Source organism: Limanda limanda, chromosome 12 (assembly GCF_963576545.1).
Source record: "Limanda limanda chromosome 12, fLimLim1.1, whole genome shotgun sequence".
In the NCBI taxonomy this organism is placed as follows: domain Eukaryota; kingdom Metazoa; phylum Chordata; class Actinopteri; order Pleuronectiformes; family Pleuronectidae; genus Limanda; species Limanda limanda.
This window is the reverse complement of record NC_083647.1, coordinates 18,444,084-18,471,701: the sequence shown is the minus strand read 5'-3', so window position 1 is coordinate 18,471,701 and position 27,618 is coordinate 18,444,084. Positions and strand designations below refer to the sequence as shown.

Sequence of the window (27,618 nt, the reverse complement as noted above, 5' to 3'; positions counted from 1 at the left end):
TACATTATATTTAGCAAACAATTTGAATATCTGCTAAATTATCATTTATATCAATTCCCTTTTAGATAATTGTTTCCTCTGGTATTTTAACAAACGAGTCATTTTAACCAGCAAATTTAATAGTTTATTCCTGGCTTATGTATCATTTACTTTTAGTACAACATGTGATACATAAGTGTACTTCAAGTTACCACTCATTAGCCGAATAATTCATCTAGTTATCTTATCAATCAGTTTTAGCCTTGACTTTCAGCTGATAACTCAACAATTAGTTTTGTCAATTTCAACTTCTCCACTTGCTGACAAGAAAGTTGAACTAAATATTAAAACAGGGTTGAGGTGTGGTAGTTTAATTCTAACTTCAGTATTTGTCATTAATCATTTTTTTGCACTATGAACTTTCTGTGATGTCAGCAACTCGGCTCTGTCATCAGAGAAGAACTCAGTAAAAACATGAAAAACAGACACAAAACGGTGGAACTGGACCAAGTCTTTATTTGGGACTTTTACTCAACAAAAGGATCAAGCAGCCAAAAACAGGATGAAATATCACCAAGAAACAGAGAATCATAATTTTTTCGACCAAACTCAAAGATCACGGCTCCTCTGACAGAACCATAAACTCCACCCGATAACAAACGCTCCCTTTTCTTCTAAATGTTAGAACCCAATCATGCTTCCCTGAGATTTACAGAGACATTAATATTCCACGAGAAACTCCTCAATCATGTCTGCTGAGGATGTTGTTGACTTTCCTGCCGAATTGGACAATGATGAGGAAAGAAAAAACAAACAGCGTCACAGCTCATTTCTGAAATTACATTCACAGAAGTTTAAAGTGATGTCGGGTTTCAGATTGAGACCGAATAATCCCCCAAAGCTTCAGGAGAGTGGATCCACCTGTGATCAGGTTCTGGCGCCTGAAGGTCCGTCGATTGTTCCATGATCATAAATCACTGCACAGACACTTTATTGTTTTGCATTATTTTGAATGTTGATTACGAAAAATCTCATCGTATTGATCTCAAGTCTTACTATTGGAAAAAACTATAAAATCATGATATTTCCCAGACCTTTGTAAGAACATTATAAGCTGAGTTATAAACTACCTGTACCATTTAAAAATCCAGAGGACGGCTCAACAGCTGTGTTCTAACCCAGTGAGCGAGCAGAGATCCTTCCCACCACCAGATGTTTGGTTTGTCGGAAACTCCGAATCCACCGGCGGTGAGATTCAGCGTTCACGTCTTTTTTTGTGCTTCGACCACATTCACAATCCAAATCAGTGCAAACTTACAAACGGACGTCTACCACAGGGAAAAGAAGAAGAAAAACAAAGGATTCACATTCTCACCACTTGCACACTCGCATACAGAAACTCCTCTGGAACCCGACCACTGAAAACCCCCTTCACACATGATAAAAAAACAAAACAACAAACAAACAAAAGTTTTAACCGTTGAGCTCCGTCTGTGGTCAGAGTGGGAGGAGCTTCTCTTCATGAAGCAGACTCTTTAAACAGAGTCCAGTTCACAGCTGCTTCCTCACAGCTCCGTGTGAGAGTCTGACAGGGAGACGACAAAGGAAGAGAAAAGAACCTTATTTATGCACTTTGCACACAAACACTTATCCGTTAATTAAAGCTGTGTGTGTGTGTTGTGTATGTCTGTGTGTGTTGTGTTGTGTTGTGTACCTGTGTCCTGCTGCTGTGCTCTGTGGATTTTTCCCCCTTGGACTTTGCTCTGCAGACGTTTGACCTCTTGGTCGTAGTCGCTCCACTCGGCCACGATCCTCACCGCCGCCTGCAGCTTGGGCTCCTTGGTCCGGGGGTTGTTACACTGAAACCAGGAAGGAGCAGATCAAACAATCAGCTGTGATGGAGAAGAGTGGAAACATTCCAACACTCTTCATGCTCCTTCATCTAATTCTGTCGACAGGTGATGAGAACAGGAAGCAGCGTGTAGGCAAAGTTTCCACTTCTACTGATCTACAGCTCGTTTCCCACTAGAGAGACATTTTAAAAACTCTTTAGACTGAGCTGCTGTCTATGGAGATAAATGTGCGTTTAACATCTGTTTCAAGTATTTATCTAGCTTTTTGTGTATGTGTGTTGTCATATGATCCTGGAGTGACACGACTAAGTTGCAATAATTAGGAGACACATTACTCCAGTACCAACAATTTAATAATAACTGATTGTTATCTTTTTAATTAAGAAAGCATTGCATATTTCAGGGTTTTGTTTAAGGCAGATTAAATAAGCTGTTTTTATGAATTATATTTAAAATACATGTTACTCTATAGAACATTTGAAAAAGTATCAAACACTATTCATCCAAATTCCAGCCCTTAATTATGTTTCTAAAATCTGATTCTCTTTCATATAAATAATCAAATATATAATAAATATAACTATCTTTCCTAAAGAATTTAAACATATGTTTATAGAATTGTGTTAAATCAAACACACATGATTCTACAGTAAGTCAATAATTCCCTAACCACTTGCTGCCCTCTAGTGGCTGTTCAGAGACATTACACAAATCTTATTGACTTGTAATTGTTGTGCGTTTCTTCCTGACACCGACACACACAAGCTTTTCTTACCAGGTCTATCGTCTTGGCGCTCTTCTTGGTGCTGTCGTCACACCAGGTCTCACACCACAGCCACTCCTGAGGGAGAGACTTGATAGGAACCTGGTGGATCATGTTGTTGGGCAGATCCTGAAAAAACAATCCACAGTCAGACCAGAGGCTGAGACTAAGATTTGTTTTACACTGAAAGGCGTTTTAACAGCTTTTTAAAACGCCTCGTTCACCAGGACGTGAATCTGGAGCATTCTAGTATAAAAGCATGAGAAGAGGCGTCTGCTTTACGAACACTTCCCACTCAGCGGCGTCTCAATCTGCTGCCTTTATGTTTTTATCTGTTGTGTTGTTACAATCAGGGTTTGTGTTGAAGGGCATCAGGGCTCTAGTGTTAGGAGGCAAACATTTGCGTACTTGCCGATGCACAACCTTGAATTTTCAAGAGAATTTGAGGCATTTCTTAAGCTGGTGTCAGATCATCTCTACATAAAAGAACTTTTGACCTCAGTTTTAAGAACCAGATCCTCGCTGCACAAATACAGACAGGCAATGAGAAGACAGACCTGGTCCAGGTTGGAGAGGCTGTTGGGGTCTTGGCTGAGACCCTGGTACTGTCCTCGCAGTCGATCTCCTGCTGCTATTTTCCTGAATTTCTTCAGGTCGACCACGTACAGGGCGCTGCGTGGGATAACAAACAGGGGAGAAATCAAAGATGCATGAAAGTATGAAAAATGGATAGAAAAAGATGCTCACAGTGTGTGTGTGAGGGCGACAGACTTAAAGTGCTGTTAACACAGAGGCTGAGATGAGTGTTAGGATGAGTCAGAGCTCCCGCTGTGTGTTCCTACCTGATGTGATATCTGCGGCCGGCGAGGTGACTCGCCCAGTAGCCCGACTTCCAGAAGCGGTAGCCGTCCATCTCTCTCCGGCTCTCGCAGAACGGAGTGTAACCGTACGGAGCTCCCTCCAGGTCGAAGTCACGCAGATCCTTCAGGTCCGCTCGCACGATCTGCACCAGAGGATGAGCCGTTAACAACACAGGAGGATACACAAGATAATACTTGTTCTTTTACCAAATGTTGGTCTATAAAGTGACAACATATTGAATATTAAAAATCGCATGTTCCTAGATCCAAAGATCATGTTTTTAAAATATAAGTTTATGTGAAACTAAGTCCAAAAGGCGAAGGTGTATAAATAAATCAGGGAACATGTAGAAAAAAAATCTAATATTCATATTTGATTTAAAAAAATTGATACCTGACACAAAAACTGATTGATAAATTATGTAAATTGTTGCTTCTTTCTTTTCTACTGATTACTTATTTAAAATGTAGATCAATTCTTACTGCCAGATTGTTCATATCAGGATTAGATCATTAAAACATGCGAATAATAACGAAATTTATCATTACATGTAAGAAAATTTGCTATAAAATGTCAAGTTTCTAAATGTTTCCTCTTTGAATCACCAGCTTTTTGTCAATGTGTGAACTGTTAGTATATTTCAGCAGCAGTGTTTGTACGCGCCTGGTCAGCGTCCACAAACAGGATCTTGTCGACAGCGAGAGGAAACAACACGTCCAGGAACAGGATCTTGTAACCCCAGATGATCCGCTGCTTCTCCGTCTGTTGGTGTAACCAGCGCGGCCACTTGTACTGCACCAGCTCGTACTGGAAACCATATTCCTTCGCCATGTCGGGGATGAACTCCTGCGAGACGGTCACAATCAAAAACACGGCTGTCAGTGTGTTTACTACACTTGTGCATGTTTTATGCATTTTTAACCAATTAGAGCTTCCAGCGTTTTCACATCATGATATTTTGTGTATTGAGCTCAAATTGAGTCCGTTCTCATACACTGGGCGTGTGCATGTCGGTGTAAACAGGAAGCAGATTGTCTACTTTGCAGGTTGATGCTTAAATACAGAAACAACAATGAAAAGTAAGAGTCCCAGGATTTGGTTTGTGGATATTTTCTTCTAGCAAAGCATAAAAACTCTCAGCGCTGCGGCACATTTCACCCTTATTTTCAGAAGAAGTGTTTGAAGTGAGAAAGCTGCCTCCATCACAAAAAGATCTGCGAATCACAGATGAGGTGCTAGACGATTTTTTGAAAATAACAACCCTGGAAAAAATGAAATACCTTGAAAGTCGGGGACAGGTAGTTCTTGAGGAACCAGAACTTGACGGGAGTTTTGGTGTTTTTCAGAACCGACAACATCATGATCCTGAAAAGTGAAAAGGAATAAAAAGGACTAATGACAACAGAGCTTGGAAAACCAAACAGAAACAATCGCTTGGCTCCGTGTTGATGTGACAGTCGTCTTCTCTGTGTCGGACACTGACCTGAGGAACCTCTCGTACAGATGCCCCGAGGCCACGGAGAAGATGTTGATCACGTCGTCTTTCTCCACCTTCGTCTCCTCCATCTTTCCTCCACCTGTGAAACCTCTGAGACACAAAAGACAAGATAAAAACAGGTTATATGACAGTTTACACATTTCAAAATAAAAGATAAAATCATCAGACATCTTTGACTTAAGAGAAATATACATGTTGGATTGTGTGGAATGAAGTTGACTTGTACCTGGTGAGAGATTTCCAGAAGCCAGCGTCGTTCTCCTCGGTCCCGTCACTGAGCAGCTCCTCATTGAACTTGTCTGGTTTCTTCTGGACCTGATCGACAAGTATATTTCAAATTGATGAGTGAAACAACAAATAGAAAAACTTTAAGGAAAGTCATCCGGTTTATGTACAAGTTAAAGATTTCTTTGTCACAGTTGTTTTAAGTTTTCATATAAATTAGTTATATGAGATTTGGTGCAGATCCAAACGCGGATCTAGTGAATTTAACAGTGATTTCATAAGGAGGCTGTTGGGTTTTGGTGGACTGAGAAATTTGAGTCGTTTCTGTTTTAGTATGGAGTGACTGTTGCTTTAACAACATGTATGTGGATGTGTTGTTTGGATATCATTGAAGAAAGAAGTTAACTTTGAGTAAACAAGGATGAAAAGAAATCGGACTCGTTTGAAAATTCGCTTACTTTGTGTGATCTTTGTCATCGTAAACAGTTTATACAGATCCACCCACATGATTCTGTATCATACTAATAATTTATAAGAACGACATTTTAAAGTTCATTGAGTTGTCCTAGAAAGTTTGAGCAATTCTCAGTGATAGTGTCAAAAGTCCAAAGTGGTAAACAGCAACGTTAGAGGATATAATCATATAAATATTCTACATATATTAACAGAAATTGAGTGACAGAAAAATAAGTAAAATCGTTTCCTGAAACCATGGAACTGGGACTTTACGTCTATATTTAGACTCCTGCATATATTTGTTCTTTATTTATTATTTAGCTCATTTTGAATAATATATTTCCCCGTTCACTAAATTTCCAAATGAGTCAGATTTGTTCCTCCCTATACGACATAAAAAATGCAAAAATAAAAGAGCAAAGCAGTGATATGTGATGTTTAATGTTACCCGTGTAATTTATGCACCTAATATATATGTTCTGCTGTTACGTAAGAGGCTCAACACACTGGAGTCTCTTCTACACATTAAAATTTATGAGCTTAGAGATTGCGGAGACTTAAAATGTCTTCACTGTCCTGGATTTGGTTTTATTTATTTGGGGATAAAAATGAAATCAGCTGAATGTGATGAAGGGCGTCTATAGGCCTCCTGTCACTCGCTGTGGTGCCAGACAGGCGTCATTTCATCAGAGGTGAACCGACCTTGACTTTAATGATCCTGCTCTTGAAGTTGTTCAGCACGACTATAATGTCGTCTGAGTCTGCCGGGGAGTCGGTGCCGTCGTGGCTGCAAACGCGAAGATGGAAAGGATAAGAAAAAAAAAAATTACATTATAACAGAAGGTTTACAACTGATGTGTAAATCCAAGAGTGAGGGCATGAGCTGAATTTAAAAACTGATCGAACCAGTCGCAGACTCTTTCTGACACAATGCAGACGATTGTCAGAGCTCTTACCTGTAAATCTTGTAGATGTCGTCGGAGCGTCCTTTCCTCATCTTCAGGATCCAGGCGCCCGGGTTGGCCTTGAGCTGAAAGTAGCCCTACAGAGCAGAGCACGGGGCGTTCAGGGTTAGTGAAGAAAGGAAATAAAAGAAATACTCACAAATAATGAAGAATAAACTATTCATAAATCATAGAAATCCCTGAGAAACACTACAGCTTTACAAAAGAATAAGTTGCCAACTTTTTTCTGTTTCAGCAACTTCAACAGCTTTTCTGCTCCGAGGTGCAAAAACAACTACAACTTGGAACTCACCAGGTTAGCCATGACAATCGTGTCCATGATGACGGGTTCAGAGGCGGTTCCCAGGGTGAACTGCAGCCCACGGGGGGGCTGACCAGAGCTGACGTCGAAACAATGGCCTTCCAACAGAAGATGCTCCAGCTCGTACTCTGCTGCCACAATATTCTCCACCTGTGGGACAAGTCATGTCAATGGATTTACAGACATATATGGACAAATGGTTCCTGAGTTTACATGAAGTTGTCAAGACAAGAGAAAAACAAATTCAGCAGATGCTTATTCTTTTATCACTTTGTTGATTTGATACTTAAGTTTTATGATTTCATAAAGAGGAAAAACAAAAAACAAAATAAATCTTAGCAAAATAATAAAAATGGAAGAAATCTCAGAAGTATGATTAAACCTCAACAGAAGACGAAGCAGAGATAATGGAAAACACTTTTTTAAATGATTTCAGATAGAGTTTAATATCAGGTTTATAATAAGTAGGCACTGCACTAACCTTAAAAGATGAAATAATATGATAAAGTAACATTTATTTAATCTTGTTTAATGCAAACTAAACCTGAAAAAAAGCCTCCAGTAAAGGAGAAAAATGACTAAACCCTCCCAGTCTTCTCCTTAAATAGTTTCCTGGTCTTTTAAACATATAGAATTAAAATAAATCCAGTGAAATGACTTGGAAAGATATAAAAACAGGTCCAGGTTTTTTGAACCTGCATCTACCTCCTCCAGGTAGATGTTGTCCAGGTCGTATCGCGTGTGCACCGACTCGACCATCCAGCTGTCGGGCGTGTTGATGTTCAGGGTGAAGAGCGGAGACTGAGGCATGTCCAGGAACCGGGCCATGGGACCGGGGGAGTAGCTGCTGTCGCTCTGAAACGTCACCTCCGGCTCCAACACGTAACGGTAGATACTGGAACCCAACACAAGCAAAACAATTAACACACAAAGAGAAACTACTTTTCCCTTTTGTGCAGGTGAAGGAGTATTTATGTCTTTTTCATGACAATGATATAAGAACTTATCATTATTATCACACTAATTAAAGTGCTATTGATAAACAATCACAGCTGCCGAGTTTGTATTTCTATAAATCCGAGTCCACGACCAACAGACAAACTCAATCCAACAAGAAAATAATTTATTCAGAGGAAAAATCGAAATTAAATTTTAAAATTATATAAATGTTCCTAAACATCTTCATGTTATGTTTCCTGCTACAAGAGGAAACTAATCACCACTGTTTGATGTAAACAACGTCTTATCTTATGGGGGAAAAATTGTAAATGAGCTTCTAGTACTTCTATGAAAAAATCATTTCAACTTAAGTTCTAGTAGAGTCTTTGATATATTTAAAATCTAAAGTTCAGATAGATTTACAATAATAAAGAAATAAAGTTAAATGTTAAAGTTTTTCATAACAAAAAACAACCTTATTTGTATTGTATTAATAGAGACTTAGTTTACAATAATAATTATAGAGAAATAAAAGGAAATACACTTAATGACCAGTTTTAAATGACTTTTTAACCAATGCCCTGGACAGTTGGGGTGGGTGTCCTGGTGTAACACGGATTTACGATGACGTTTGCGTCCTCACCTCTTCAGCGGCATTTCCGACAGTTTGGATTGACAGTTCATGAAAACCCGCAAGTTGACGTTTACCAGCTGCTTAAGAACCTGGAGTTGTCGAGAAGGGAGGAAAATATGAGAAAAGGTCAGAGGAAGGACCAGAATCGATCAGGATAAAATGGATAATTCACACATTCATCCTACCAGTAGGAGAGGAGCGAGCTTCTGTGCGTCCCTTGTGGCTGGATCCACGACGGCAACAACATCGAAGTACACCTCTCCCTCTCTAGGGCGAATCTTCACAGCACTGCGGGGGGAAAAAATCAGCTAATAAATGATAAAGTTGAGTAAACACCATTTTGCCCCCAACTTTTTCTCTCTGTCTGCAGAAGATACATTGACTTTAACGCTTCATTTAGTATTTCAAATCAATTTTAATGTGAAAATGGATTTCATATTTCTCAAAATATTCAGAAGAATAAAAAATACAGCGACAACCCCCTGGAGGAAAACAGACTTTTCACTGCACAGACTCTCTGAGGAAATTTAAGAACCTGCTTGTGTAAATAATTATGTGCAAGTTTTAAAACTTTACCTGTAGCGGTCCTCAGCAAAGTCATACTCTACCCGGGCTTCTCCTTTGGGCTGAGAGGAGAGCAGAGCGTCGACCTTCATCACGAGGTCGCTGGCCCTGAGAAGAAAACCTGTATTAACTCACAAAACTCAACACAATCTGAAAATATTATATCGTGAGGTCCCTGAAGGAGCTTGAGAGAATCTAAACTTGTGAAACTGAATTGAAATACCTGTCCTCCTCAACTCCAAACTGCTCGACTTTGCTTTTGATTCTCTCTCCGGACGTCTTCAGGATGATGCTCTCCAAAAGCAGGAAGTCGTCCTGGTTGAACACCTCGTCTTCCTCCAGTGGACCAATGATCTGCAAACATGAAACATAGGTATTTAATAAAAATTATATTTATTTGTGGATGATTTCTTCCTGTTTTCGTGCAGGTTTAAAGTTTCCTCACTCTTCCGTTGCTGATGACTGCTCTCTGTCCCTTCTTCAGCTTGAGGACATCTCGACAGTAAGCAGCGTGGGACAGCAGGAAGTCGAATTTCTCACTGTCGTACGCACTCTTGAACAACGACAAATCCATACCCTGAAGGACAAACAGTTAACTTGTAGGGAGTTGATCAAATGGAAAGCTACATGGATTAAAAACAACAGAAGGAAACATAATAATTGTGAGTCATGATCCAGTGAATCTGACCCCGACAGCGAAGTCTCCGATATCCACGCCCGTCTGCAGGGCGGTGGCCGTCTCTTCTTTGGCCATCTTGGTGATGAAGTTCTTGGCGTTGTTGGCAGATTGTGTCTGCATGGCTGCCCAGATCGCTCGGGCCACGTGGCTCGTCTCGGCAGACAGAGCGACCGATGGGTTGTTGATCATCCCCAGTCGGACGTTGTTGCTGGTTTTCTGTTGTGCAGCAGGTGAGAAGGTTAAATTACTCAAAGAGATAATCTTACATAATTCATAAGGGACAGAGGGAAAAAGGAGTGAATTTTAATCATGTTAGCTTTTTTCTTTTAGATGTTATATGGTCATAACTTGTATCATTCAGTTTTAAGAAGATGAAGAAATGTTTGTATACTAATATTTCTGGATTGATTTGAACCATATATCACAATTAAAATAAAATGTATGGTTCGTCATTTAGTTTTTTAGTTCATTTAAGTTTTTTCTGAATCAATTATCACAGGAGTCAATGTTTTGAAGTCCAAAAGGATGGTTATTTTTTTGTACCATGTGTCTGATGGCATCGTAAAGGAGCTGTCGTCCGGAGGGTTTGTCGAAGTCTCCCACCACCCAGAAGGTCACAGGACGGATGTAGCCATCATCTGAAAACCAAAGAAGAGGATGAGAGGTGGTCGTCAGGAGACGTTACTGAGGTGAGGCTGTTTGAGGGAAACTTATTTAGGGAAAATAAGCTTGGAAACAAAAATCATATGTAAAAAGTAGATTTAATCTTATTCCACTCCAAATCTTGCTCGTCTTTCAGAACCTTTCAAGAAAATTTTAAACATCCAATTTTTTAGCACACTTTTGGCATTTCGTTCTTCATGCAGCTACGAGAAGTGATGCCTAATAAACGGTCATGCTCTCCTTCGGAAAGATGGAAAAAACAGCGTTAGAACTCACTAAAGAGTGGGTTTTTTAGTAGTTATACTTCAAACCTTAATACACAATCACTGCATGCATGAATTAGTCATTTATGTCCTCTGAGAAATACAACACAGATGGAGCAATGAGGGTGGTGGATTCACAAACACATCTCAAACACTGCCAGCAATGTTTTTCACAGAAAACAGAAAAAAAAGAGCAAGTGAGGAGGAGAGGAAATAACACGGAGGAAAAGGGTGATTACCATGCCTGTTGGTAGAGGTCATCCCTGATGCAGGGACATTTATAAAATACATGAATAAGAAGAGGAGAAGGAGAGGACAGAAGGAGAATACATGAGGAAAGTTTGGTCTCAAACACGACAAAGTTCCTCCACTAGAAAACTCCACCAACATCCCCTTTCATTCAGCGTTTGTTTGTATGTGACAGGATATCACACAAGACAAGACTCGTCTGCACACTCGTACCTTTCTTAGTCATGTAATTCAGGCTGTTGGCCACAGCGGTGCTCTTCTGTTTAACGTCCAGAGTCGAGAAACGGGCATAATCGTCTACGAAGAAGTTATCTGAAACAAAAAGAAGAAGAGAAAATGGAGATGTAGCAAATGTGAATGATGTAAACTGCAGATATGTATACCTGAATGTTCAGTAAGTACAAAAAGCTACCATCTGTATCTGTAAATGACAGAAACATTTCTATATCCATAGGAGTAGTCAACACTGGCAAGCTCCTACACGCAGTGGAAGAAGACTCGGATGAAGGTAATGAGTTCATTACCTAAACAATTTGGTTAATACAGAAATCTTAAAAAAGCTCTGTGGACTTTTTCATACACTTCTGAGGTCCAAAACTTCAGATTGAAGTCTTCAAGGAGTCAGGCTTCAATGTTGGATCATTTGAAATAACACTTGTAACACGTCAGGTTAGGCTGTCACCCCCATCCCTTTGTTTGATTGTCAGCAGGATTACACAAAAATGACTGAACAGATTTCCATGAAACTTAGTGGAAGGATGGGATATCAGCCAAGAAAGAACCCATTAAAATTTGGAGCAGAGCCGGGTGAGTGGGTGCAATTTGGTGCCGATCCAAGAACAAAATCTGGATCTATCAGATTTCAATGTGGTTCCATAAGGGGGCTGTTGGCCCTTGGCGGAGGTGTGTGCTCTACAGATGCCTCTCTAGTTTGTTTTCAGATAACGTTTTCTTATTCCTCTACATCCCCACTGTGGACTTACTGGTATCAGAAAGGTCCAAGTGTGTCCTGCTGGTGGACAGCACTCTGGGGTTGATGCGAGGGACAACGTTGGCCTGGTTCATGATGTAGTCCACCACGTCGTGATCTGTGGCCAGTTCCCCCTGCGATCCAAACAAACAGACTCATGAGGTTGAAAGACAAATTTACAGCGCACATTGTTATGTTACTGATGTTACTGCAGGAGGTCATTGTTCGCCGGCCTTTTCATCCCCACAGTCACAGCCAAGAAATCCCTTTCAAGATTTAATAGCTTTTCCACCGCGGTTACTGATTCTCGCGTATCGACTGAAAAGTTTTCCACCGACAAGTTTGGATTAAACATTAAAAGGTAGAAAACAAGAGTGATGACTAACACTGTGTTCAGCACCAACACTAGTATTACAACCAAATTAAAAAAACTCTCCGAGGTTCTTAAATGCCTTAGAACACCTTTGAAAGAACCAATTTAAAGAGTTGGCTCATTTGAGAGCTGGAACAACATTAAAACGGGGAGAATGACAGATGGAGCCGCTCACAAAGATCCTGCCTGAGAGACGATCCATTTCATCACAACAATCCTTGACAGTAAACTCACAAGAAATGCACCATTTGTTCCAACAGCTCTGTTTAAAAAAAAAAAAATCACTTGAGTACTTCTGCTATTTTTCTTTCAATTATTTTGTTTTATTTAAATCAGACTTTGTAATTGAGAGAGGTAATTAAAAAACAACACATATAAATAACCTGACTGGTTTTATCATTGTGTCGGCAGAAGCAAAGAAACCTCTGGTGAATGTTGGAATTATCTGATTAAGTCTTTTTTTTTGTTGTTAAAAATAAGAGCAGTTAGAATTGATCTTCAATTACTTGAAGGATGATGAAGAAAACAGCTTTCCATAGACTGTATGTTCATGTGAGCACATCGGGAATCTCTCATCAAACACAAGTCTGCAGAAGCATTTATGCAATTAGTTATTTTTTGATTTTGACTCATCTGCAATAAAAATTGATTTTGCTTTGAAGAGAAATAAAACGAACATCAAATAAAAACACTAATGACTATCTCTTTTTTATTAAACCACAATAAAACAATACTGATCATAAAATCTGACTGTCTCACAGTGACTGTATATCAAAGTGTGTGTGGGTGTGTGTATACGTGTGTGTGTGTGTGTGCGCTTGCTGACTGACCAAGTAGACGGCTCTCTGGTAGAACGAGGTTGTCTCCAGGATCTTTTGCATGGTGACCGTCTCCAGCTCGTCGGGGTCCAGCTGTTCACGCTGGTAAGGTACACCGTTGTACATGACCACAGGCAACGGGCCCACTCCGGTCTGCTTGTAGTACGCCCGGCCATCCTGATAGGAGACAATCAGAGCTATGAGTTTTAATTATGAGTTTTTTACCATCTCAAAAATACAGCTGAGGACATGTACTTTTTGTATTTTGAAAAAAATTTGGCAAAGATTCACAAGATGTTGTTATAAAAACCTTAAGACGATTATAAAAGGACGATAATGGAGGCTCTGTACTTTAAAGTTTAACCATAAATTTAATAACTATGAATATAAAGAAAACATGGCCCATTGGATAAAACAGTTGGGCTCAAGAAAATACACAAACATGGAATAAACATCTCTGTCCAACTCTGTTTAAAACCGTTTTTAAATCTAAAACATACTTGGTCACTGTTGCACATAATTTAATATCTGTCTACATTTTAATCTCATTATTCATGACTTTCATTTTGAAAAGATCCATTTCAGAAAATACATGTATTCCCTTTCTTGTTGAGAGTTGGACGCCTGTTACTTTTAATAATGAAAATGCACCAATGTCAGCTTTGACTGATGATGCCCACAAAATGATTGTAGCATCCAGCAAAGTGACGCCACATTAAACCCGACTCACCTTCCTGTTGCTGTCGTAGCTGGAGTCGGCTCCCAGGACGCTGCTGACTTCCACGTAGGGGAACTTCTTCTCCAGCACCTTCACCACGTCCCCAACACTCAGCTCTCCGCTGATGGGCACGTGGCTAAACATCTGACAGGGAGAAGGAGGAGGAGGAAGAAGAGGGTATAATTCATTTGTTAAAAGAGGACAATAAAGGAAAACAACCGGATGCTTGTAATGCTCTAATCAAGGATGGTTAAAGGTCGACTCACCGAAAGGACGGCTTCGAACGCGCTCTGACTATCCACTTCATCTTTGATGTAGTTGTACGCACGCACCAGCGCCACGCCCGCATCCTGCATCCCGTCGATGTCATCTTCATCTGACACCACGAACACTAATCCGATCCTAAAACACAAGCAGAGAGCATATAAGCTTCCAAAACAACATCTCATATGTATTGAACAGCTTAAATGCAGAGTGTGAGACGTCTGCTACATCAGTATTCAAACAACCCGACCACCCAAAGATGCCTCATGCAGAGAAGTATCAAAGGTCTCTGAACCTGCCTGACAAACTCTGCAATTTAAATAGATTTTAACTTTTAACCACACACTCACTTCCAGCAGACTGAGGCTGCAGCTCCTATTAGATTTGTTTAATATTTTGATGTTTTTGCAGTAACTGTGGTGCAATAAAAATCATTATGTTGCCGTTTTATTGAAATATTCACCAGAAAATACATAAAACTTCCAATCCAAGCATAAAGAATGTATTCTAATAAGTTCACTTCCTGGACGATGCAAGCACAAACCTAAGTGGTATGTTGTTCGCATAAAACATCTCTGCAACACTCAGCAGCTCAGCAGAACTCTCGTGGGTGGGTTCCAGAATAATCACCTGCAACACAAACACACACACGGTGGTATATCTCTCAAAGATTTAGACCCGTTTTAATTCACAAAGGGCGGATTTATCAGGCACGGACGTACCAGATTGTGAAAGTTCTTGCGGATCTGTCTGATGACTCCGGGGAAGGTTGGTCTGAGCAGCTCCTGGACGTTGTAGGGCCACGAGCTGTACCTGTGGTCAGTCTCCAGGTTGTTAATCCACTAAAAAGAGAGAAGAGGGAATTGAGGAGGGAATGACCGCCTGAGCTCAAGAGCAGATCAGTGACAACAAGAGATTACTTTTGGCAGCAGTGGGCTGAAAAAAAAAGAACTTCACTGTTTGTTTATCATTCTTGATTTTTTTTTTTAAATTAATCAAACAGTTTTTTGTTCCTTCCGCAGTTGACTTCTTTCTCCCAAAAAACAAAATAGTTAATAGTTTTTTTGTTGATAGAATTTGAATTTATAAATCAAAGTAATATCTAAAAGGTCAGAAAAGGTCAGTTGTCTTTCAGCAGGATGGGGGGTTATGATCTGTAAGAGGAGGCTTCGATGGCTGAACACTTGATTTCTTACACTGATGGCCGGGTTGCGGATGTCCACGGCGTAGTCCGAGTCGGACGGCTGAACGTTGAGCTTCAGGATGTCGTGGATGTAGAGCGTCTCGATGTGCAGCGAGCGCAGACCCTCCATCACCCTGGCTTCACTGCGCAGCATCTCAAACACACTGCAGGTGAGAGCAGACAGAGGTCAGTGTTTGATCGTCTACAGTCGGTGTGAGTAAGAGCTGGAAACTACCAACACGACTGTTAAAAGCAGATTGTGTGCGACTGAACTGATTCCCATTTTTCTAAAAACCTAATTTAGGATTTTGAATATTAAAGAAACTCTGATGTAAATTGAAATACATACAAATCTGGTTTCAAATTAAATTATAGTGCCTGTAGTAAAAAAATATTTCAGAGCTCAAATAATTAACCATGTGAAATATTAGTAAGTTAATGTAATTAATCAGCAACTTATTTAAATATTGATCAATTAATGGGATAATTGTCATTAGAGATTTATCTGCAGATTATTCAATCATATTGTCTATTATATAATAATCAGCATTGTGAAAAATATTGATCACACAAGAACCCAAGGTCTCATTTTGTCTCACCAACACTAAAACCCAAAGATATTCAGTTTAATATAATATTAGCCTGTAAATTTATTGGATAATCAATTATTCTATATTTGAGCTTGAAAACTGACTTGGGAATTTAATTGTTTACTAAAGGAATTGCAAATGGATTTTCTATCTAATCATTGCAGCTCTAGACTGAAAATAATCGTTTGATTATAAAGGTTACAAATGATTAGAGTGACACAAATGTTTATCAGTGGTGAAAATAGAACAAATGAGATTTTTCACAGCTTAGTAACTGATCAATGATACAGTTTATTGTGTGTGTGTGTGTGTGTGTGTGTGTGTGTGTGTGTACCTGAAGATGTCTTGTGTGTCCAGATCGATGTGAAGCCCATTGATGAACAGAGCTGAATCCCCAGGCTGCAGGCCCAGAGTCCCTTTGAAAAACTGTGGAGAAATCAACATACCCTGTTTACATCAAACCCTATAACTTTCCATTTAACTCCAGCGGAACAAACCGTCACATTGTGTAGAACATCACGTCAAAACTGACCATTGTGTTTTCAATTACGTTGTAAAACTTGAGGCAATATTCAGCAAAAAGCTGTATCGAGTTAAGTCGACATCTCCAAACGAGCACTGACAGCCCTGTCTAAAGCAAGTCTGTTTAGAGCAATCAAACCACACACTAAACACATCTAATTATTAGCGAAAGAGTGTGTGTGTGTGTGTGTGTTCACGGCTGTGAGAGGCTGCGTGTGTTTGTGTGTCAGCAGAGGCAAAAGAGAAGCTGAAAGTCGTTCTGGCGCAGTCAAATCTCATTACAGAAAGACAAAGACATCAGATTAATCATACTCCAGACGCTGCAATTACAACAAGACATGATTAACACAAATATTGTTCATCCCACTTAAACAGCATGAGGATGTGAGTGTGTGTTTGTGTGTGTGTGTGGGATACAGAGGGAAATGTCTGTGTGCAAGTGTCCAAACTACTTCAATCAATAATCCTTCCTCGCTGCAGGACTCAGTGCGCCTGCTGAATGAATCACCGATTCAGTAATTAGGACGTTTGCTGCTCACCCCCACCACCCACCCAAACTCCTGTCTGCACACCAAGATAATGTGAGCACAGCTTGAGGAGAAAGGGGGAGGCAGGATAGAGAGAGAGAGGGGGAGGGAAAAAACATTTGTGAGGAAAAAGTGGTGATTACCTATTCCATTAGCAGGGCAAACCCAAAGACATTGTCAGGAACTAAATGCTTTTCCAATCCGATGTTGTTTACGATTTATCACGTAATAAAAAGGTGAGAGGAGCAAAACAAAAACAGGAAGGGCAGTTCTCATTTTGAGATATTTCCCCGCAGACGCAGGTTGAGGGGCCGAGGGAATGCGGTTGTGGCTGTACGCAATAATGCGATCTGTTTTTCTTTATTTTTCTATCTTATTGGATCGGATAGGTAAACAGCTAAACCTAAATTATCCCTGACAACTCAAAAACACAGTCAGCAGGAAGGTAAGAACAGTGGCACGCTGCAGAGGGAAAAGAGAGCGGGATGAGAGAGGAGGAAGAAGCCGAGCAGCTGGGATGAAAGGAACATTTGAGCATTTTTAGACCAATGCGAATATTTAAATAAACATAAAAACACTCTGTTTTTGTAAATGATCTCCAACATTTGCACTCAAGCTCAATATTTTATTTTTGTCAACAAAACCAAAGCAACGAGGCAGTAACATGGTGTCCTGGTGATTTGATGAATTTAAGACACTAACGTCCGCTCTCTCCCTCCCTCCCTTATTTTCAGCTCTCTGCCATCATTATCAAATAGAAGAAGAAAATTCTCACGATAAAAACATGACAGTAATGACAGTGAATAGAAATAGTTATAATAAACAGAAATACTATATTAAAAACGAATCACAAAAGTAATGGTTAAATAAACAGATAAAGCAAAAATAAGGTGAGTATGTATTAGACCCGACCAATTTATGGGTTGGCCAATATGAGTCTTTCACCTCTTATGTTTGCAGATAGATTCATAGAATGGGCTGTATTTGTGTTTCCTTTGTATTTATAGTTATTCATAATAAAGATTTTGGAAAGTATATATCTGTTTTGACTGATATACATCCTACTTATAAGTGTTATAGGTGTGAGCGATGAATGGAAGAACAAACACGTACCTTCTGATTCTCACCAATCTCTTTACGGATCTCGGAGTTGACCACTGTTTTAGTGATGGACCTGTGAGGGTAAGAGGACAGACTGAATTTAATAACTGCAGACAAATTAACATCTCTGTATAACAAACCTTCAGACACTGTCTACTTCTTGTGTGTTTCTCTCCTTTACCTGGCTTTGGTTGGGAAGTTCTGACTGAGGTCTCTCATAACACTGAGGGCCTCAACAGCAGGAGCAGCAAGAATACGAGCTGCTGTCTGGAAACTAAGATCTGTCCAAGAAATAGTTGGAGGACGGGAGGGAGACAAGAAGGGAAAAGGAATGAGAAAGTGTGTTAATGTGCAATCATGTGCCAAGCTGATGTGGGCATACACTTCATTTTGGTCAAATTTTAACTTTGACCTGATAAGCGCTTAAACGTCAAGGGGGGGCAAGCACAGCAATTTGTCTTATAGTTAAGACATTTCACCAAAAGCACAGAAGTGAATCTGCTGGTGGCACTCGACAGGAAAAAAGTCAAGAGATCACCACAGTCATTAGGATTCGATGCACAGAATTTCACGGCAAGCCACCTGATGAGAAATTTCATGCTGGATAGTCTCCATCGACCGACTCAGAGACATCGTCATCCCAAGAGCTACTCTGCTAGCGGGGTTAAAAAAAGTAATCAGTTAAGCCAATTGATGTATTAATTAGGAAATAATTTCACGTTAACATGCTTGTCTTCACATCTAAGGAATTAATTAAATCCATCTTCAAGCATTGAAGCGTTTAAGGCAGGATTAAGAATATAGACTAGAATGTTATAATATGTGACTTTATATGTGATAACGTTGTATGGGAGCTTTTCTTTGCAAGGAAACGGCGAGAAAAGTGCGGATTATTTCAGTGGGGATAATTTCAATGCAGCGAGCATCTTTGTAATGGTGTTGTAGCCTGTGTGATTATTAGCCCCTGGAGGTCTCCCTGTCTTTATAAACAAACTGAGATAATGAGCCCCAGTGGGGTAGAAGATAAAGACAGACGCCCACAAGACAGTCAGACAGTCAAGCTTAGCCCCAATCTCTCATCCCCTCACATCCTTTATTCAACACAATCAAAGCCGCCTCATGCTTGCATCCTGGCCGTATCTAGTGAAAAGAAATAAGTCTCTGTGTGTGTGTGTGTTTTACAAAAACACATATAATCTGAGCCTGAACTGCCAACAAATCAGTGAGCTCATGTGTATTCGCTCGAGACAGGCAGGTTTGGACGTCTATGGAGTGATTTCCATACATCGTGGATCAGCTCTGGCCAATCAGGACCATTTCTCAGATGTAACAGATCTGACAGACGAGTGCAGCTGAAAGGCGGCTGCTGCTCATTTGGAGACATCTTCTAAATCCACTATTTTGCCACAGTACTTATTAACAAGGTGGACAGAGAAGAACAAATGGCGGAACTAAGAAGGTTGCAGGTCTCGCCCATTGTGTCCAGAGGCATTCTGGTCTGCGGCCCCTTGATATCGCCACATAGATATCGAAAATGATCGCAGAGGCGAAAGTATCAGGCGGAAATAAACCAGGGGCGTTAACACAAAGTAGCTCAAGGTTTGTGTGATGCAAGCAAAACGGACAGATTTCAAAAAGTGAATACAAATGAGTCGGTGATTCATCAGATGATGCAACCTTAATCAATAGTGCTTTTATGTTGCAGCAGAGACCGCTCTGACATTATGACTCGTGTGTTAAAACGACACTGATCGATCCCAGGCATTGATTGCAGAACTAGGCATAAAACATTTCACTGATGGAATGATCTCACTGTTAAAACACTGAATATTTTAGCCTGCAGGTGTAACATCTCTCTGAATGCATTTCCTTTTATTTTCCATCATCCCTGGATAAGGAAAATAAAGAAACTTATCAAACCACTAAATCAACATCAAGGGGGATGTAGATTCTCCCACCGGTATAAGTCAATTAAAAAAGCTGAAGCTGTCAGTGTACCTAGTGTGACTTGGGGGACTGATTACAAGAAAATGTTTTAATTTGTTTCAGCAAAACAGAAATCAGAGCTAAACACGTACAGTAAAAGATCTGACGTGCTGTTTCATGTCATTTTCACACATTTAGTTTGGTTGAATCGGTCAGAACCCCACACAAGATATGATTTTTCGATTTTACTTCTGCTCTGGTGCCAGTTCACACTGAGTTTTGACAAACAAACCAATAGCTATAATCATGCTGTTTTACAAAGTGACAACAAGTGGGAGCATTATGCTGCTTCAACCCACATTGGAAAATCAAATTGTGTTGACTTGTAGGATATCAGAAGTATTTAACTGAACATTGTGTTTATTTTTTCCTCTCAGACTGAAACTGTGAGTGAATAGTGACAAACAGATGAGGCTATTATGTGCCACAAAATAAATGTAGGGGAAGCTCAATATATGTTTTGGATCTTGAGATAATATATAAGTTCTTCTGAAGATTGCTTGTAAGAATGCTCTCTGTTCACAACCAGCAGATAAATGCTCAAAACGAAATGTCTGCTATGATAAGATATGGGTCTGCTTTAAAATGGACCAAGAGCCATCTTTCCAAGCTGTTTTAGTTTGGTTGTTTCGTCCACACAAGAGTTTGAAGGACAGCTTTTGCCACAACTTTTTTAACAGGAAAGTGCACCTGAGTTCATTTGAACAGAACCAAACAAAGGAGGTGGGAAATAACAAGGCTACAATTAAATCTGAAATGCAGCTGAAGGAGATAATGTTTCTGCTCCTTTTCATTAGTTTGCTCAAGGACAGAAAAAATTCTTTGTGTCAAGAAACAAGTGATTATTTTTGGATGGGAACGAGAATATCGGATTTATGTCGTAAGATAATTATCTTTTGTTAGGTGAAGCGATGAAACTAATGTGCAGAGGGCTTGGTTTGAGTCCTGAGGGCATATTTACAGGATCATAAAATCGATTCCTCAGAATTTAAGTGACAGAAATAATGCCTGCAGGTGTTAACAGTGAGTTGAGGAAGTGTTTAGATTTGGTGCAGGATCCCTGGGCTTTGCAGTTTACTTTTGTTAACCTGTCATGGTCTTGGCTCTGCTAATTTAAAATATTTGCTTTGCTCTGCAGTCAACAGTCGATTAAGTTATTTGACAGAATGTTATATATAAATATGCATTAACACAGACTTACTGTGAAGCTTGTTAGTGTAAACAAATTCAATCATGTTACAGTTGGAAACAGAAAAACTGAAAATTCAAGACAGCGAATTAAATCTGGGCAGATGTTTACCTTGCATTTGCCAGACTTTCAGAGGAGCCATTTCATTCGTGCTTTCGACTAAATGTTTCCTCAACTCCTTCAGCTGTTCTTTGAGCTCTGGGTAGAGCGTCCTGTTGAGAAAAAGACAGAGGGATTTAAAGTGTGTCTGCTAAATGCCTAAGTAGCAAATTGCTAATTAAGAGAGAGTACACGTCTTCACAGACAGATTGATTTATTTTCGGGTAAGTTTATCCGAGATAGAAGGTTATATAGTCAGTGCTTTGAGGGAAGAAAAGAAAATCTTGGCCAGTCTGAGCCTGGCGCAGCTCCTGGAGCGAATCCAAGCTTTGAATTTTTATCATGGCCTGACACACAAACACTCACTTGAGTTTGCCAAATAGGAATCCCTGGACCTCGTCCACTGGATCCTTCTCTCCCATCATTGTAGCGTTCAGCCCCGTTCCTGCAAATACAATCAATTAACTCATTATTCACATCAGGAGTCCTCTGGGACTACACAATCATGGGCATCTGTGTGTCTATCAACAGCACGTGTTCTTGTATGCGTGGCCACCTTGGACTTGTGTGTCGTCCTTTGCCTTGTACTCCTGGTTTTTGATTGCCAGCTCCACTCCGTACCCAGACAGATACACTTTCTTTCCACTGGGATTCTAGAGGCGAATGGAAAACATTGTAAAAAGATGAGAAGGAAACTGAACCCTTGTGCTGAACATTAGTGTGTTGTATCCTTGGATGCACCTTGGCACACCACTTGAGGATGTATTCAGCGAGAGTTTAAATGCATGTGTAAATGTATTCAAAGGGCACTGACAGGAGTTGAGTCAGTTTGACAGCAATCAGGCCGTCTACTTAATTTCTCTTCAGCTGCACTGATGGGAAATTGAACAATATTTCTAATCCATATTCAACTAAGAAAGCTGAATTTTTTTTTGCCCATGTGGCTTGGAAGATTTTTACATCTTTCTATTCATCTTCATCTCTGCTGTAAAAATGAATCTCACTTAGTACAGAAACAGCTACAAACTCATATGGGTTCTGACTAAGCAAGCTTTCAAACACAGACAGCCAGCTGTCGTCCGCTAAGTGCCGAAGACAAAGAGTGTCCCCCGATTGGACCTCGTGCTTAGAAGTAGAACAAAAACAGTGATAGATGTTACAGCCTCTCCTGTGTCCAGGACTTTGTTCTTCACAGATAGATGGTGGGAATAATGCAGCATAATTGCAAGGAAGAAAAAATGATAAATTTGAGAAGCCGCAGAGTTTTTAAAATCATTATCTTAGCTCGTGTTCACACAGAGGTGAATACGGTATATATGTATGTGGGGGCTTCCCAATATCTCTATGTAATTATTTTATGAACAATGTGCATCTCTACTGTAGTAAAGAGGGGTTGAGGGTCTCGAGGCCAAAACGTAATGACAGCCATTGTAAAGGGAGATGACCACATCTGTGTATTTTACATTACTTGGAATTCGCCAGAGGACCCTATTCTTATAATGATAAAATGTTTCCTTAAATGGTAAACGTTGGATTTGTAATGTTTTTATAGTATAGCTTTGGCCATATTTAGACTAATGTCAATTTCCAGCCTAAATTGTGGGATCAATAACTTTATATCAATGTATAAAATTAATTGCATTTTAAATGCAATGTACATATGAGAAAAATACACTAGCCACTTTCATTCTTAGAAATGTTTTTTTCCAATGGTCATACCATACTGAACTCATTTGCTGAATCAATTAATTGGCTGATACATAAAAATAGGGGAAACACTTTTTTTTAAGTTTAGTTGCTAAATTTCTTGTTTTGTTTGGAGAAATTCAGAAAAACTCTAAATATTCAGTTTTCTGTCATAGTTGACGAAGAAAATCATCAAAATATTCTGAAATTAATTTATTTATTGTCTGACAATAAATTAGTTGGATTAATTAATCAACTAATTAATTAATCCAGTAATCATCCCCAACAGTAATCTCAGTCTATCTGGTATAATCTCATTATTTACTCTTGAAAGCCTGCTACTTACACACACTCAACAGAGAAAGATATTGTGATGTATAAAATATACACGTGACAAAGTGTACCGTATATGGGTTTATGTTAATAGCTGTTAAACAGCTTGTGAAATGATTTTGTCCTTATGCAGGTGTTACTATGTGTTTTGTATTCATCTTTCATTCATCAAACTGATTGTGTTATTATGAATGTGACACTTACAGCCTGGTAATGGCGGAGCACGTAAGTCACCAGCCCCTCTCTGACTTTGGATGATATGATTTGGTGAAGCCTCTGGAAATTTGGTTCTCCCAACTCAGCATAGAGGATGACGACAGGACCATCTGGGTTTGATCCTGGATATTTGTGGTCGCCCTTGAACAGGAATGGCTTTGGTCTGAAAGAGTGAGGAGATTGAAGCCGCCAATAATATCATATAATATATTTGACTGATATATGACCATCAGATCTGCATCGTAAGAATCTCTTAATTACCGCTCGGATGCTGTTTTCAGAAGTTGTTCCAAGCTTTCATCTTCACACGTCTTCTCTCCATGGATGTTGAAAAAAGCTGAGCAGCCAGGCGGAGGAGGCTCATTGGACGCAATCTAACAATGTGAAGAACAGTGGGATCGCTCAACACATGCAAACACATTTACAGGAATATGACACCGCTTCTCATGCATGTAATAGACTTGGACAACAAAATTAAAGGAGACATATTATCCTTTGTAAAAGTTCTGCAAATTTGAAAAGCCCAAAGTCAGTGGTAAAGGAAGCCAAACAGAAAACTTTGCTCCTGAAGCTTCTAAGGCACCTTGTCACTTGTAATGTAACATCACAATGTCCCACATTTGCATAATGTAACCCCAGTGGCTAGTCGGGTACGCCCTTTAACAAAGTCAGGTGAGGTGAGAGCAGAGGCCAATTCTTTCTGCATAAGCTGGAAGCAGGTGACCAATGACAACAGAGTGGGCCAGCTGACCAATCAGAGCAGACTGGGTGTTATGGGGAGGAGGGCCTTAAAAAGACAGGAGCGTTTTAGACACGAGCCAAAAAGAGGAGCTGCAGCAATGGACAGTATGAGGAGAGTGATGCAATTTCTGAAATTTAAAGCATGTAAACATAATAAAATAAAAGCAAATAACCCAAATTAAAATGATGAGCCTGAATATGAGCATGTCTCCCTTAAGTCATCGTCTTTGTACCTGTTGGAAGGAGTGTACTGTCGCAGAGTAGGCCCTCAGGGAGAGCGCAAACTTCAGCATCTTCATCTGGACGGAGCTTAGCAAGGCACTGGCTTTCTTCAAGATCAGGTCATAGTAGGCCTGATCTGTGTCTGTGTGAAGACACATGACAATGCTGTTATTTTTACCACTTTTTAACACGGGCAAGGACACAAATAAACAGGAGGAAGATATAGTTTGCAGATCTTTTCTATCATGTTATTGCCTGCACAAGTGTTTGGACAAAACACTGACACTGCATTTGCCGCCAAGAGGTTTGCATACACATCACAAATTCCGCTGCTCACAGCACAGAGACTAAAAGTGAAAACTGGTCTAGAGAGGGTGACGAAGTATTACTTTACCATCATGCTCTCCTTCTATGTTTTGATTGGCCTCAACAAAGTCCCAGAACATGTCCTGGCTCTCCTCTGCCAGGAACTCGCTGAGGAAGAAGAGGATGAAGGTGACAGTTTCATAAGATGTGCATGTAAATACGACACACTTTGTATGTACTGTACATAGTGTTAAATGCTACATTTGGATTAAAAATAAACAGCTCAGAGTGACAGAGGCTGAAACTGGTTTAGAGGACAGCCTCGCCATCTGTCAGGACATTGATTGATCCATTATCTGCTTGAGTAGTGTAATGTCATACGTAATGCATAATGTGGTGTGGTTACTACAGTACTGCTGAGCCGTGCAGTGTTGTACCTGGCCTCCAGGAGCAGAGGAGTATCAGCCCATTTGGTTGTGAGGGTGGTGGTGACAGCTTTGGAGTCCGTCCCCCCCGACACTGCAGACAGCAGTGATGGCAGCAGGAACCACAGAAGCCACATCCTCAGGCCTGTGTCTGAAAAAACAGTAGTAGGCCACATAAGAAGCGAGGGAGAAGCAAAGGACACAAATAAACAGCTCAGACCTGTTTGTAAATGGCACCTAAAGTTACCAAGTTGTGACATGAACATATAGAAAACAGGTGTACCCTCAACACATTGAGGGAAGCAAGTCAGTCTGTATGTGACAGATGTTGTGTCTCCATACTGAGAGATAAACCCTTCAACTTTAAGCAGAATCAAATCATTATATGATCATGTTATCATTCTTCATATTATGGTTGTCTATAACAATAACTTCAGACAAGAAAGGTTATTAAAACGAACAAAATATGTGACTTAAGTTTTTGTTTCTGGCAAGTATTCTTCAGTGACATTATTTTCTATGTGACCTCGTCACATTTTCTCCAAACAGAAATTCCCAAACACGGGAGGATCCTGTTAATTTACTAATCAACTCAAACACATCTTTTAAGCCTGAAACAAGGAGCTAAATGTTCTCCTCTTGACGAGCATCTCAAAGTGCATGTTTATATATCTGTGTTTCCCAAACCTGTGACCTGCCACAATATCAACACTCACCAACACTTGATGAATTTCCATTTTTACTGTTCCAGCTGTATTCCATACATTGATTTGCTCAGATCCTGCTGAAATGCCTCACACGTTTGTACAGTGCCTTATGTTGAAGTAAGTATTTCCCGGTATACATTACTTTCTTTATCATGTTGGTATAACCGCAGACTTAATGTATTAACCTGCCACTGCTCATGTATCCACACAAATATCATTCATGGAGGTTTAGGGTTTATTGCAGGATTTCTGTTCGTCGTAAGTGTAGCTGATGAAGTTTGTCCCTCCACTTCTGCACTAAAACCACCTGGGTAAAGTCTGTATTCTGATATAAGATGAAAGATTTGATGTTAGGCACATAGACTCAGAATGGTGAAAGGTTGGAAAACGCCTTTATCACCAGTGATTGTTTTATTACAGCCCAGCAGGACATGAGGTTTTGAACAGGTGTAAACAAACAGTTGGATGTTTCCTGAATCCTGACCAATGGGAATCTTCAGCGTGTCTCCTCTGTCTGAACATCCGGACACTTTCACTGACACAGCTCTGGCTCTGACAGCAGGAAGCTAATGGCTAACTGCACAGCATGGCGTGTCTTATCACTCTGAACATATCTAGAACATCTGTAATATTAACACACACGCAGCTCCTCGGCAGTGTGTGAACTCTGAGCTGTCAAGAAGAATCAAAAGTGACGCTTGTTTAAAAACCCAGCTAAGCTAATGATTAGCTAGCTAACTCCTCTTTCCCGAGCAGGAACCCGCCTGAGTTCACTCGCTTCCGGTGAATCCCTTCCGGCTCCGGACGAGTCTCTGCACCAGCTGCCGAAGCAGGTGTTACATGTGTTGAGTAACAGCTTCAACACCGGAGAAATGAAAGATTTATTCTCACCGACGCCGGCTCCGCTGCTTCCTGCATCCATGTTCCGCTGGGAGTGGGTGGGTCCTGACAGCCGCTGCCTGAGGTGACCGCAGATGTCGCCTGTTCGCAATGACTTGAAACTCTCTCCGAGCGTCAAAATTACATTTAAACAAACAATGAAACGTGATTTATTAAACAAAAAAGCAGCTCATCACAATGAGCATGAATCTAAACCTCACACAGGAGGAAACAGAGGATTCAAGCAATTCGTTTTACAGAATAACCCATGTTTAATCTTTCTTTATCTGTTTGTAAATAATATTTTTGCGTTTTCTTTCCCCAATTGTTTGTATAAGAAATTAATGAATGATTTAAAACGAAATAAAACAAAGAAAATGCTTTTCTAACTAAGCAAAAAAAAAGCAATTATATTTTCCGTTTTCCTTTACATTTTCCTCAATTAAAGATTCCTAATTGATTTATTTATTTGAAGGTAATACTACTTATACTGGCACGGAGCATTTAAATAAAGGGAACAGACCTCATGCCAATATTTTCCTTGCTGTTCTTAAAACAATACAATGTAGGCAACCAAAAAAATATATAACAAAGAATTGCCGCAGCTGTATGTAACTCAGTAAAACAAATATAAATCACTTTTATAGAGAAGTCACATTGACACATAATTAGGCCTGCATATAGTTGTATAAACATGTGTGGAATGAAGTAGTGCTTACAACTGTGAAAAAGAAAATGTCTCCAAGTTGTTCTGTCCAATCACATTACATAGAGTCATGACAACACCACTGGAGACTTGTATAAACTCACACTAGTGTGAAAAGCTGGAAAGTAAAAGTAGAAAAATGCAATGTATGACACCTGTCCAATA

General features: G+C 39.9%; 1 protein-coding gene across 1 annotated transcript; it reads right to left on the bottom strand.

Annotated features, from left to right (window-relative positions):
- Window positions 1-478: 478 nt before the first annotated feature.
- Window positions 479-26,802, bottom strand: uggt1 (UDP-glucose glycoprotein glucosyltransferase 1). Its single transcript, XM_061082436.1, has 40 exons — window positions 26,760-26,802; window positions 25,174-25,312; window positions 24,825-24,904; window positions 24,442-24,572; window positions 23,729-23,841; window positions 23,456-23,630; window positions 21,789-21,885; window positions 21,599-21,677; window positions 21,245-21,345; window positions 18,140-18,239; window positions 17,971-18,031; window positions 16,143-16,234; window positions 15,232-15,382; window positions 14,758-14,877; window positions 14,580-14,665; window positions 14,038-14,173; window positions 13,784-13,915; window positions 13,066-13,230; window positions 11,876-11,996; window positions 11,106-11,204; window positions 10,261-10,355; window positions 9,727-9,933; window positions 9,484-9,615; window positions 9,262-9,392; window positions 9,051-9,146; window positions 8,660-8,762; window positions 8,484-8,563; window positions 7,607-7,796; window positions 6,893-7,051; window positions 6,592-6,677; window positions 6,338-6,422; window positions 5,181-5,269; window positions 4,940-5,044; window positions 4,737-4,821; window positions 4,120-4,302; window positions 3,438-3,598; window positions 3,153-3,267; window positions 2,608-2,724; window positions 1,694-1,838; window positions 479-1,564 (listed from the first exon to the last, which is right to left on the bottom strand). The coding sequence occupies exons 1-40, from the start codon at window positions 26,788-26,790 to the stop codon at window positions 1,545-1,547; spliced, it is 4,593 nt and encodes a 1,530-aa protein (XP_060938419.1). The 5' UTR covers window positions 26,791-26,802; the 3' UTR covers window positions 479-1,544.
- Between the last annotated feature and the right edge of the window lie 816 nt (window positions 26,803-27,618).

Bases quoted from the DNA above. Each gene is read 5' to 3' on its own strand.
- uggt1 (XM_061082436.1), bottom strand. From the start codon at position 26,790: ATGGATGCAGGAAGCAGCGGAGCCGGCGTCG. The intron at 18,240-21,244 runs GTAAACATCTGC...TTTCTTGGACAG, and splicing joins GAAAGTCTGGCAAATGCAAG to ATCTTAGTTTCCAGACAGCA. The intron at 9,616-9,726 runs GTCAGATTCACT...TTTGTCCTTCAG, and splicing joins TCGGAGACTTCGCTGTCGGG to GGTATGGATTTGTCGTTGTT.